General features: G+C 39.5%; 1 protein-coding gene across 1 annotated transcript in view; it reads left to right on the top strand.

Annotated features, from left to right (window-relative positions):
* Positions 1–791: 791 nt before the first annotated feature.
* brinp3a.2 (bone morphogenetic protein/retinoic acid inducible neural-specific 3a, tandem duplicate 2) overlaps positions 792–14,331 on the top strand; it is a 42,833-nt gene continuing 29,293 nt past the window's right edge. Inside the window, exons 1-2 of the mRNA XM_073851718.1 lie at positions 792–1,329; positions 11,404–11,706. Of these exons, the coding sequence (XP_073707819.1) occupies positions 11,441–11,706 (266 nt within the window). The 5' untranslated portion in view covers positions 792–1,329; positions 11,404–11,440. The remainder of the gene's footprint in view (positions 1,330–11,403; positions 11,707–14,331) is intronic.

Raw genomic sequence — 14,331 nt, 5'->3', positions numbered from 1 at the left:
GGTTGATAATGATATTATATTATGAAAACAAAACAAAACAAAACAAAATATTTCATTTAAATGTAAAATATTATCTAAAAATATAGATTAACCTAGCTATTTTATTTAAGAGAGGTCAAATTCTAAGTCATCATGTGGCTTTCTTTTGGACCAGCTGTGTTATGAAAGTACATTTTACAATAACAAACACATTTGATAGCTTAAATAGGCTATTATATTACCATTATATGATTTAATGGCTAATAGCTATAAAATATACAGTCACCAAAATGTTATCTAAAAATGCTTGTAACCTTGTCACTGCATTTTTATGGCAATGGCAACCACAGGTGGGAGTTTTAGCTGTTAACTTTACAACATTTTACAGTGCATTAGAATGTATACTGTTTCTATATCAGTTCTTATAAGAATATTTCCATACTATTATTAATTTAGAACAGGTGAAGCGGTAGAAACACACCAACACTTGCTTGCACAAATAAATTGGGTTCTGACCTGCTGACCAGTAGACATGACTCATGTCACATGAGCAGAACTCTTTGTAGTTTGATGCAGCTTACAGTATTCTAAACTTATTCTGGAAAAAGGAGGAAAGCATTTTCTTTAGGCACTTACATACAGAGATCTCTAGATTTGGTAACATAGCCTGCTTATCATTCCACCCTCGTCTCGGGTTTTATGCATATCCTCCGAAAAGCCATTACAGAGGGCTACTTGTGTTTTAAACATGTGACTTGGGTGAGAGAGGGAGCGCGCCCGCGACTGCCAGCGTCTATCCATTGAAATTTGGCTCTGTCTCTCGCACACACACATACACGCGGACAACGATGCAGAGTAGGAGGGTCAAGCAGAGCTATGTGATGGGACTGACTTTATAGAGGAATATCTACAGGCACTTCCAATAGAGACTCGGTGTCGCAGTCCGTTGGCGGATGTTAAACTGATCAACGCGCTTTAACTGATAGCTGAGGTCTGTTTCTAACTGTCTACTGCTAGTGGATTTATTTATTCGACATTGTTTGACTAAATGCGGTTATTTCTTCTTCGAGGAACAATTCTGAGCTCTACACGGATAACCTTACCTTCGCATTATAATGGGAGCGCTTTGTTTCCGAAGTTGGACTATAGTGAAGTAGCACCAATTTAAATATTTAGGTGCTGACAGTGCGACCTTTCGTCCATTTTGTCTTTACACCAAACAGTTTTCATTACTTCCTTGGGGTTTAAGCTGGTGCCCGTTAAATAGGCTACTCATGTAAGGAAGAAAAAACTGATTCAGCGAAGAATGGGATCTTATCGGATGAAGTTTCAACGTTGAGCTACATTGTGGTGAGTTGTCATTTTAATTCGTGTTCGTTTTGACCGGGTTTAAGTTGTTGTCAGCCGTGTTATGCACTGCAAATATAATCGTTGCCTCTTGCTGCAGCGGGACAACTTTGAACAAATGCAACCTGATCGTCACATCGTTCTCATGAATGATGAGCATACAGCAGCCCATCAAGTCTACACAGCTCCTTACACGAGTTACAACTGTGATCCCTCAAGACCATTCATGTATTTATGCCATGTGGTGTTTGATACAGACTCATCTTTCTCTCTTGCTCTCTCTCTCTCTCTCTCTCTCCCTCTCACACACACACACACACACACACAAACACACACCAAGTTGATATTTCTGCAATACTGCTAAAAATCATTTTCTTATTCAGCGTTTTTCTAAGCATCCTAAAAATTCTCAAAACAGGATACATTTATTACAGAAGCAAATACTTTATAGTGAATATGTCTTACATTAGGTTTTTTATGTTTTAAGCATAAACCTAGCTAATTGTGTCACATTAGGGCATAAAAAATGATTCTAATTCAAGATATATTCCCTGAAAACAACTTAATATTTTTCTTGTTTGTGTTCAGATTATTTACTGACACACATAATATGCAAATGATGATGTGGATGATTATTTTGCATTTGCTTTTGATCAGTAATGAAGGTTACAGGTTATGAGGGTTATACTAACTTCACAATTAATCTTATTCACATGAATGAGCCTTGAGCTAATTTTGTAACTAGCAGTGATGCATAAAATATCCACTGACCATTTTTTAAGCAGTTAACAATTACAGTGTTTGATTCTAATAAATGCTACACAACTGTGTGCTACAGAAAATCTATAAAACAAGGCATCAAAGTTTGCTGCCCAGTGAATCAGCTGCTAATATATTTTGCTATAATTAGTGTCATTATATCAGCTGTACCATCTATTAGTAAAATAGCTTATTTTGTACTTGGAATTGCTTTAAAACTAAATGACATTAAATTATAGCAAAATTCAGTACCTTAATGTAAAGGGGGGGGGGGGGGGGGGGGATTTAGATCCTTACACGACCCCAGTAAGGAAGTGAGGGGTCTGATGAAGAAATACTGTATCTCTGGCCAATGGAGAGAGAGCGCAGAAAAAAACAATGATTTTAGCAGAATAGTGTTACATGACTCTTCATTATCCACAACAGACATGCTGTGAATCATTTTTCTGATACAGCACAACATTCAGTGCTCTGCTCTAAAATTAATAGTTTGTCCAAAAATGATTTTTTTACTTACTCTTATGATTTTTGGGTGAAATTAAAGATTAAGATATTTATGCATGCAGTTATAAACATCTACATGTAAGATTACTGAATTTGTTATCTTTAACTTAACTGTCTAATTACAGTGCCACTAGTGGTACCAAAGGGAATTGCATTATTTTCAGTCTTTTTTTTCTATTTATTTGGGTCAGGCAGTAGACTTGGTAACTACGTTCGGAAACTACAGTTCCTGTAATGGTTGACGGAGGCACACACACCTTATGTGTTAGTTACTGCGGAGTTTGTTCTCTCTGTGTGAGTGCTGTTACCCCTGCACAGTGGATGTCTTTGCAAAAGAGTCACTGACACCACAACACTGACAATCTGAATGCTGCATTCACATTTCCCTGTGTGAAGGGTCTAACTAAGTGTGTGTGCGCGCCTTTGTATCCCAGCTGTCTCTCATCATGTCTATCTGCTGGCACAGTTTTTGCCATTTTCCAAAAACACCATTTAGAGCTTTTGGCGGCCACATAAAAGACAAAAAGACCTTTTAGCGCAAGCACACACAGACAATTACACAAATACGTGCAAACATCAGCATCCAGTAGTGTTCTTGCTCAATGGCTCATTCATCCTATACTGATGCGCGATATAGCCATGGATGAGAGCCCAAGAGAGCCAGCGAAAAACCTTTCCTAGTCTTGTGAATTTGCCTCAATGGGGCCTTTTTTCTTCAAATGGCTGTCTGCAGGTAAAGTGGCTCCCTAACAAGTCCTCAAATTAATGAATGACTCATGCGTGAAGGCCCTTCTGCAGCAATTCCAGCACATCAGAAATTTCACAGCAACGACTGATTGGTTGAACATGCAGCAAGCAGACAGGCCCGAGCAGTAGCGAAGCTTTATGATGGTGAGCCGTAGCCCATTATTTTATGATAATGAGCCGGATCACCGAATCCATCCTGATGCTGAGATTTCTGTGAGACAAACGTGTGAAAAGACAGGCGCAGGAACATTGGCTCCTTGATTAGAGCTTGAAAACAAAGAGACCCTCGGGAGTACGCAGTTGAAAAGAAGGTAAAGATGTGACATGACACCTTTCAACTAGGCAAACAAAAACCTTGATGCGTGAATGAAATGACAAGCAATAAGAGATATGCATGAAAGCATTGCTGCTAAAAGGTTTCGGGTGTCATTGTGAATTCCTTGACACATAGAATTCGTTTGATTTTTACAAAACTATGCGTCTTTTAAACCTCAATGTCACACTGTGTCCTAACTAAAAGTGACACAACAAAGCAACAAGCACACTTTTCCAGTAAAATCTGTGTTTTTGTTCTAACCAGCGACAGGACATTTTGTTAATCAGTTTGTATTTCTGAGTGATCCAAAACTGACATTTCTTTGGCCCCAAATCCTGAACAATCCTCAGTTCGGAATGGCTGAGGTTTTTGTGCCTCATCGCACAGCATTTCAATTTTCAATGTGGACAGACAATCTTGTAGTTTTTGTTTTTTTTGTAGTCATTGATTTATCATAACTCACGGTAGCACATTCAGATAATTTCAATCCTACAGATTTCCATAAATCTTTTAGGAATAGTTCACCCAAAAATTTAAATTCTGTCATTTATTTACTTACCCTCATATCGTTCGAAACCTGTCCGAGAGCTATCTGACCCTGCATAGAAAACAATAGAACTGAAACGTTTTATGGCCCAGAAAGGTAAAGGACAGTCAGTGTCAGTCTCCATCGCCATTCACAAGCCAGTGTTCTGACTTGAACCTAGATGCACTGCACTTTATTAACAAGCAGAAGATGACTCACAATATACACAAAACAGTCTTCGTAAATGTCTGAAGATTTGGACAGAGAGGATGACTTGCCATTTTTTGCCCAGCCTTACTTATTTGAACCAAAATACACAGATGATGAACTAAAAACGATGGACGTTCTATGTCAGAATGTCGGCTCCTGCGTCACGCATACATAGTGGTACTTCTGAGACTGACACAGAAGAGAAGAAATTGTTGAATAAAGTCATTAATTTTGTACAAAAAGTATTCTTGTAGCTTTGCAACAATATGATTGTATCACTTTCTTGGGCCGTGAATGTGTTGCCTTGCTTTCTATGTAGGGTCAGAAAGCTCTCGGATTTCATCAAACATATCTTATATTGTATTCTGATGATGAACAAAGGTCTTACAGGTTTAAAACAACATGAGGGTGTGTTTTCATTTTTAGGTGAACTATCACTTTACTTTATGGCTTCAAGTATAAATGTAAAGTATTTTGGAAGGAATTAGTTAGATATATTTATTTAATGTGAAGGCCAACCTGTAATGGCTTGTGTTTGAAGAGGAGACTGTATGTCTGGCTGAATTTAGAAAAGAAGACCATGGCTTGTTTTCTGTGATTAATTGCTGCTCCTCTGTATTGCGCTGAGCCGTTCACTGATATGTGGCCAAATAAAAATGTAAAAGTGAGAATTTTACGATCAAAAAGGCAATAAGTAAAGCAGCAATTAAATCAGCATCTTGTACATTACCACTGGCTCTGTGCGCTATTACTGTGACTTTTATTTCTAACCTGTAATCAATCCTTTGTTGGGGTTTATCCGTACCAACAGACATTTTAATGGCATGCAGCCCTCTGGTTAATAGTTACGGTTAACTGATTTACTATAAACCTTTATTCTTTGCATACATGTCCTGACCTGAATATCTAATAAACTGGATGACTCATCAAAAGCATAAGCTATAGGCTTTTACATCGTGGATCATCCAAACAAATGATTATATTCTTGATCAAAAGAATGGCTACCTTGTTGTTCATGCTTCCTCAAAGATCAAAGGCTTTATTAATATAGATTTGTATTACAATTAGTCTTTTTATATAAAAAGAGCAATTATTGCACCCTAGAGACATGAACTGAGTGTTTTCAAACCCTCATATTAAAATGTGTGCCATGCCCATAGAGACTTTATGCTCTCAGGGACATGTGATATTAAATGTGGCTGCCAGAGTGTTGGTGAACAAACAACACTGCATTTATTCTTTCCTTTTCATTCTTTGAGTTCTTTATCTCTTTGTTTGCTTTTTCCACAATACTTTGGGTCCTCCATTGTCCTTTTGAGTAATGCTCTGACTAATGTGCAAAGACATGCGTATTTATAAGATTGTCATTTATGGATCTGGATGATTCAACAAGATAGCATATGAAATATACATTTGCTGTAGTGTATTATGGGTATGTTGCATATAGACACACAAGGTCGTCAGTTGTATCAGCAGTATGCTAAAATGTACCTGAACATTCACTGCAAATTGATATTATTTTGTCTGATGCTCAGTGTTTCATCTAGAATCTGACAATTATTTTAGTTTCATGGCTTGTCTGCTCCTAGAGGTCCATTTCTCAAAGTGACAGCAAGATTAGAGGGAATATTTGATTTGCATTTAACACTCAACACAATGGCTGTCATTCCTTTTCCTCTTTTTGGTCCCATGCACTGATATAAGCTAGTATTTCATATTTCTTTTATTGCCTATCTGCTGGGATATTCTCTTTGATACATTACACACTGCAAATCTCTTTGTACACATCCTTTTGTTCTCAAACGAAACACGGATAAATAATTATGACTTCCAGACACATTATTTCACTAAGAAACCTTTTTACCCTCAGGCACACAATGAAAGACACTCTTGATTGTCATGGGTTAGAGAATAACATAGCTAATTAAGAGTAAAAGCTCATTAGTCAGCGGAGAGAGGAGGATGTGAGGTTTATCGGTTCCTGTTGCAGACTTTGAAGGTGGTTTCAGGGATGACTTGAAGTCAAGCCTGAAAGAACCAGAATTACAAATAGTGGGATCCTACTGTAGAAACTGTAACACAACCCAGCAATCAACTCTCACCTAAGATAAACACTTTTTCAAACAGTCAGACAGCCCTCCATCCACCCTGCGGACACAAATTTAGAGCAGGAAATATCTCAGAGAATGTATCTTCATTTGCATGCTTCCAGCAGAGACAGCCAAAGCTCGTTGTGATTGCACAGGTTATAAATGAAAGAACTGAACAGATGCCCTGAGTCCAAAGTGCACACTTGAGTCTGTCCTCTGAACATGGTTGACTCAAATGCCATTGAGAACTCAGGTTTGAGAGATCCCAGATCTCATCATCTCAACCTTTCAGAAGTATTTTGATAATACTTCACTTTGAGCTTGGTTTTTACTTTTAGTGCTTGTTCTTAGTTGTAATTTAAGTTTACGTGCCTGGAGTTGTAGGTGACAGTGAAGCATTAATGGAATATCTTTTTTAAGGAACATTCAGGGTTCCATACTAGCTTCAAAATTCAACAGCATTTCGAAAAGTAATGAGGGTTTTTGAAAAAAGAAAACATTCCGGGATTTTTCTCCATATAGTGGATTTCAATGCCGATCAACAGGTTGAAGGTCCAAATTGCATTTTCAATGCAGCTTCAAAGGGCTCTACATGATCCCAGCTGAGGAATAAGGGTCTTGTGAAACGATTGGCCATTTTTTTTTTTACAAAAAACAACAACAATTATGTCGAACGATTTTGAAGTTGGAGGAGAAAATTGCCCTACCCTACCTTTTTGAACCAAAGTACACAGACGAAGACCTAAGCACATGCGATCTTTCCTGTGTGATCACGTAATGCGTGAAGTCATAGAAAAAGTACTTATTCTTCGGCTGGGATCGTGTAGAACCCTACAAAGCTGCATTGAAACTGCAATTTGGATCTTCAACCCACTGATCCCTGTTGAAGTCTACTACATGGAGAAAAATCCTGGAATGTTTTCCTCAAAAAAAAAAAAAGTAATTTCTTTTCAACTGAAGAAAAAACATGAAAAACATAAACATCTTGGATGACATGGGGGTATGTAAATTATCAGGAAATTTTAATTCAGAAGTGAACTAATCCTTTAACATAAACTAACAATGAAAAATACTTCTAAAGCATTTATCAATGTTAGTTAATGTTGATTCCAACATTGACTAATAAATAAAATCAAAATCTGGATCTGTTAATGTTATTTAATAGACCTGAGCTGTTTTGTTAACAAAGATTAATACATTACATATAGATAACAAATGTAACCTTACTGTAGTGTTACCACTTATATATTCCTTATCAAGTTGAAAACAATACAATTAACTAGCAGGGTTACCGTTTTGTTGAACTGGGTAAAACTAGGTCTGGAGAAACAAAATTTGAAACAAAGATAAAAAAAGTTCACAGTGTCCTTTGTGATGCATAACTAATCATTGTTGATTATCTACAGTAAGTGGGGTTCAAGCTGAGTTCAGAGATAGATTCACAATTCAGCAGACAAATTCAGTTCATTTTAATTCGCTGTCACAGCTTCACAGCAAAGCACAAAGAAACATGATATAGGTCAGTTAAACACACCTGTAGAATTTCATAAAATACCTCAATGTTTGATGCATTTTTTAACAAATCGTGAAAGATGTTTGATCAGCTTGTTCTGAACAGCTGTAGTCATTTCATTTTAAAAATTCCCATTTCAGCAACCTTGGAGAGATGTTCATCTTCACTGTAGACAACAAAGGAAAGGAAATAGCCTTTTCAATGCCTAAAAGAAGGATTTCTCTATTTCTTGCTTAATGGATATTCTTTGTATTATCTGTTAGGTTTTAGTCAGTTATTTATTTATAATCTGTCCACAATCACATTATGAGCATAATCTAAAATGACCGAGCCGCAGCGCTGTTTAATGAATATAACTCAATGTGCTTGAGCAAAATGGTATACCGTTTAAAACAGATTGGCTTTTTGTCATTCAGACAGCTATTTGTCTAGTCTGTTTCTCTCTTATTACCAGGCATGGCTGTAGTTTTAAAATGATTCGTCCCTCTAGGTGAATACACAGGACCTTGTCATAGTCACCATTTACATGACAGATTACAATACTAGTGTTTGTATTGCTATTGCAGACCCTGCAGGTTATGATACAAATACTCTCGCAACATCTAGTTTAAATGAAAAATTGCATGTCATGTATAAAGGCTAAGATGATCGTGCAAAACGGTATCCATAATTTTCTCTCCATAAAGAGCTTAAAACACCTCTTTATGAGTCCTACAGTGGTATAACACAATTTTAATCCAACTTAACGCTGAATAATTATTTTCTCCTTGTTTCCCAGAAAACTAGCTAATGTTTTGATCTTCTCTCCCACCAGACCCTTGCTTAATTTGGCTCATGCAGATACTTATTTCATTTCTTAATTATCCTCATTTATGTGTTTACACTTTCTCCTCCATCATTTATTTCTCTGTTCATCCCACACATTTTATACATCAATTTTCTTTTAGTCCTCCACACGTTACACTTGTCAAGTCAAGTCAAGTCAGTTATATTTTTGAAAACGCTTTTCCCAGTACGTATTGTTTCAGAGCCTCGTGGTTTAATCAACATAAAGTTGTGTGGGAACCAACAGAATTGTCACTTTTATGACATTTCTGACCAGCCTGAGGATATTTCAAGCCCGTTTGGTGTTCAATTATATTTAAGTGGCACCATCGGTGCTTTTCATGCGTCCGCAGTTGATGATAAAAAATACATTTCTCTCTCTCAGGCTAGATCTTTTATTTGTGGTCTAAAAGTACACCTCGGCTCCTCTTTCAGGGTGGATCGGTTCAACAGCGTTTGATGAAGTGTTGTTTTTGTAACCACAGATATTGTCAGATGACGCCCCTGTAAACACGGAATGACACATACCTGATATTATTCCAGCAGATAATATTCAAAATCATGTTACTGCACTGGGTGGGGGAGATAATGTGATTAGAGCAGCAGATTGCTTTGAAATGAACAGTGCTCTCATTGAATACATGTTTACACGTTTGGCGTATGAAGATAGGAAGCAGGTACAGTTCTGAACTGTTGACTCAAGGTTGCGGGTTTTATCTCAAAGGACTGGAGAGCTACAGAGATCACAACCCTGCTCCCTTTGGCATTCTGCTCTTGAATAAAGTGCTTAACTACAAGTTGCTGACTAAAATGGGAGTATTTTGCTTTTTTAAATCGAGCTAAGCTGAAATAACTCAACAGTATGTTCAGAAGAGAACACGAGCCAGAAGCACCATCTATCTCAAAGCTTCTCTCTGCCCTTGTGACTTACATTACACGTCTTTTAATCGTTTCTTTTTTTTTTCCACATTGCCACCTGCCAAGCAGAGCCACCATCCCCCCAAAAAAGGAGAGAAAAAAGAACTGGAACACATATAACAATGCTTTGCTCTTGGGAGAAATGTAAACAGTGATTTTACACAAAAGCAAAGCGCTTGTTACTCAAGGCAGAAAAATAGCAAGTCAAAAGAATTGCTGATGGAAACGTTGAGATTGCGGCATTTGAAAGGGCCTTTTTTTGTGGTGCACTGTGGCGCTGAAGTGCAGCGCATTGTAGGATCCCTACTGAGTGGTTACTGTGTTCCACCGCGACTTCCTCATCAATATGCATGGAGAAGTACGGATGTCTGCGTTGAAGAATTAGATGTCATGCAGCAAAAGCCTTGCTTTTAAATCTGCTGTAATCACAGCAGAAAGCATTGTAGCCCAGATCGGGGCTGTATTCGCACTGTTACGGCTGTGCGTTTCAGCGGGCTACATACATTAGATAGTTCTGTGGGAGATGAGGGTGTAGATACATCACCCAAGAAAGGAATAGATTCCAAAGGTGGACAATTTATGATGTTAAGCTAAAGATATTTAATGAACTGATATGCAGATCAACAGCTATGTAATTTTTATCCCGTCGGTATCTGCACTGCAATGTACTGAAGTGTAGGCATTGTAGCGCTTCTGTTTTGATATGCATGTCTTTGTAATTAGAGGGTGTATAAGCAATGATGCACAAGTCAATGTGGTGCATTTATATTGCATGTTAGCTCAAGGTCTGTATTTTAATCTGAATTTGCATCTCCTTTCACACTATTCCGCAAAAAAAGTATGATGATTTTTGAAAGTCGCCCACACATATGGTCACATGGCACACATGACTTGACAGACTGTCATCAGAATACAGTAATGAGACTCTATTCCAACATCTGGTTTGGTCACGGCCATGTAGAATGATTGACAGCACTTGGTGGAAATATTGAAATAATAACAGGGTTAGAACAAGGGGCGGGACTGCAGGAGACGCTGAGAACTAACTACTGAAAGAGATGTCGAAAATGTCCTCATGGCATCTGTTTACCGTGGGACTGAATTACAGAGCTTGGATTTTAAACCGCATCAGGCAATTTTATACAGTTTGCACTTGAAGCAAAAACTTGTTGTGAGTTAGAAATAATTTGGATTAATATAAGCAGTTTTAGAGAGAATTTCTGTATTTCATGTATCATGCACAGCGGATGCTAAAATTGGAAGCATGTGCACAGGAGGTATTTCACTTACATTCTTTTATTGTTAATTTGGTGATATTTTGTTCCTCTGAAGTACTAAAACACTCATTACCATGCAGAGAACATTTTTATGTGAATACATTACACTTCTCACTTACAGACAATTAGTAGATTATTCCCACAAAGAATCATCGTACTTTTCTCCGCTCTCTATGTTGACAAGATCTCTCCGGAGTCCTAAATAGTTTTCATGGCCTCAAGGAAGCAGAATATCTTGTTAATTGCCTGTCTTTGTGTTTGTGTGTGTGTGTGTGTGTTTGTGCACTTTTCACTTAAAGGAACAGTTGTTTTGGGGAGTTTGTTTGAGTGGAGGTGAAGGTGACTGTTTGAGTGTTTACTAATGCATCTTTGTTCTTTCTGTGTGTGTTTAGGCGAACGTTTGTGTGGCTGAAGCCATGCTGATTGTCAATGCTGGGTGGTGGAGTGTGGTCTTGCACCAGAGCCTGTGCTGCTGAAGCCTTGTGCTGCTCCCCCATGGCTCTATGGGAGCTGCTGTTGCTGACTTTCAGCCTCCGCTGCTGGCTGACAAGCTCTGCCAGTTTAGCTGAAGAAGGCCCTGCAGGCCCCCTGGACTGGCTTCTTTCTGACAAGGGCCCGTTTCACCACTCACAAGAGTACACTGAATTTGTGGAGAGGAATCGTCAAGGATTTTCCACTAGATACAAGATTTACAGGTTAGTTGTAATTGAATTGATTTGCATGCAAGGTAGGCCTCCAATAGTTTTTGATGGGTACCAGTTTATGTAGTTTAACATTATTTGGTCAGAAGGTCAGCAGGTCATGATCCAGTTAAACATTGCAAATGTATTAATTTAGCCCCATTTAGAAGACTTGTGTTTCCCAGAATGCATTAACTTTGTTGAATTTCAGTTGAAGAGGAGGCTATTCTTTAACTCAGATTTTTTTTTCTGATTTTGCCCAACCCTGTTGCTGTTGACTGACAGGAAATGACCTTTTAAAATGATAATGGAAAACTTGATCGAATTTACAACAAAGAATTATCTCATGTACTAGGCATATCAGATCTGAATATATAAAAATAATTATATTATCACCAGAGTGACATATTTTGCCATGTAATATGATTGAAGTTTTGTTTATATGAAGTTCTGTGTATTTTATGTTGCTATGTAACTGTTCAGTCAACAGATGAAGAATTTTTCCCCCCCTGAGTTTATGAATAATAAATGAATGGGCTTGCAGTAAAATATTTTGTCAATACACGAATAATCTGGCAATTGAAACACTGCTGTTTAGAGTTAGTAAGGTTTTATTTATTAAAAAAAAAGAAAAAGAAAATTAATTTTTTTTTTTTCTCCAGCAAGGATGCATTGTTACTTACTTGGGTGCATTGGGTAACCCTGAGTGAAGGTGGGCAACCTTCTGTAACCAGAGTAGGGGGGCTCAACGCTCTCTTGAGCCCGCCAGAGCAAGGACGTTTGGGCGATATATTTCTCACATTAGCCCCTGCAACTTTCTTTTATCGTAGCTTCACCTCCAGCCAGGGGAGAGGGCGCTAAGGCAAGGCATCCCTCTATACAACCCCTGGAGCTCAGTTTTTTAGTTCCCAGAGAAGAACGGAGCTTCAGCCTCGCATCACCCCACCAGGGTGGGGTATGTGGGCAAGGCATCCCTTGCAACAGCCCCTAGTGTTTAGTTTACGTTCCCAGAGAAGGGGCACCTTCGGCTTAGCATCACCCCTGCCAGGGCGAGGGTATGTGGGCAAGGCTTCTGACTCAACAGCCCCTAGTGCTTAGTTTCCATTCCCAGAGAAGGGGGCCTTTCAGCCTGGTGTCACCTATGCCAGGGTGAGCGTAGGTGGACAAGGCATCCCTCTCATAAGCCATTCATTCCAACTTGTTGATCTCACTTCCAAGAAAAATGTGATCACTCAAATCGTGATAGCCCGTAAAAAGGCCCTAGAACGAGTAGGGGACTCAATGCCCACAGAGCAAGGACGTTTGATCTAGGTATCTCTAACGTTAGCCCCTGCAACTTACATAGAACCGTCAACTCCCAGAGTAGGAGGTTTTACGGTAGCTTCATCCCTGACCAGGGTGAGGGTGTTCGAGCAGGGCATCCCTCTATACAACCACTGGAGCTCAGTTTCCGTTCCTAGAGATGGGGGTCACTTCAGCCTGGCATCACCCCGACCAGGGTGAGGATATGTGGGCAAGGCATCCTCTTAACAGCCCTTGTTGCTCAGTTTCCATTCCCAGGAAAGGCAGGCGCTTCAGCCTGGCATCATCCCAGCCAGGGTGAGGGTATGTGGGGAAGGCATCCCTTGCAACAGCCCCTAGTGCTTAGTTTACATTCCCAGAGAAGGGGCACCTTCGGCCTAGCATCACCTGTGCCAGGGTGAGCGTAGGAGGTCAAGGCATCCCTCTCATAAGCCGTTCGTTCTCTCAACAGCCTCTGGTGCTCAGTCTTCGTTTACAGAGAAAGGGAGCACTTCAGTCTGGTGTCACCCCTGCCTGGTGAGGGTATGTCCCTTTCATTTCAAATTGTTGATCTCACTTCCAAGAAAAATATGATCGCTCAAATCGTGACGGCCCGTAAAAAGGCCCTCGCCCGGCCGACCCTCCTACAGGGTCCCCGCCATGCCTGGGAACGAGGCACCCAGTCTAGTATACCCCGGTGTTGATGTTTGGTACAAGCCCCCCTTTTACATTTTAGCAATTTTTCCAGCCCAAATTCCTCCAGGGTCTCCGCCCTGCCCAGCCAGTCTGAAAAGGACGAGGGTGCCCGGCCACACCTCTCGACGAAGAGGTCCTGGAGCCTCCGACCTCCGCCACTGGTCACCTCCAGAAACTAGCTGCCCCCCAAAGGGCACAGACTTTTGTAGGTGGTGTATTCTAGTGGCTGAAGTGAACTTGGCAGATATATAATACACTTTTTTTGGTGAATTACAGTTGGTAGAATTTAGCCTGTTGTACAGTAAGCAAAAATTCCAGCCCATAAATTATTGGTGATTTCTCATACATCATTTCCATCATTGCAGGGACAGTTATCGAATATTCATCTGTTCTTAGAGGCCACAGTTGACATCTTCTAATTTGTAGGAGCTACTTCATGACTGCTCTGATTGGCCCTTCATCAAAAAATTGGAGATTTTTTTTAGTCTGTTGGCTAAACCTGGTGCATCAGAAGCTCAGTGCTCCCTCTACAAGATTAATAGTCTTATCATGTGGCCAACTGATTAGTGGGCTCTTAATTCTTATTACTCGGCATTATCACCTGTTCCCTTGAGATGGCTACTGTCGGCAGCAAGGCTGTGTTAGGGGAAGATTACAACCACT

This window comes from Garra rufa, chromosome 12 (genome assembly GCF_049309525.1).
Source record: "Garra rufa chromosome 12, GarRuf1.0, whole genome shotgun sequence".
Lineage (NCBI taxonomy): Eukaryota > Metazoa > Chordata > Actinopteri > Cypriniformes > Cyprinidae > Garra > Garra rufa.
This window is presented reverse-complemented; position numbering and strand designations above follow the sequence as displayed.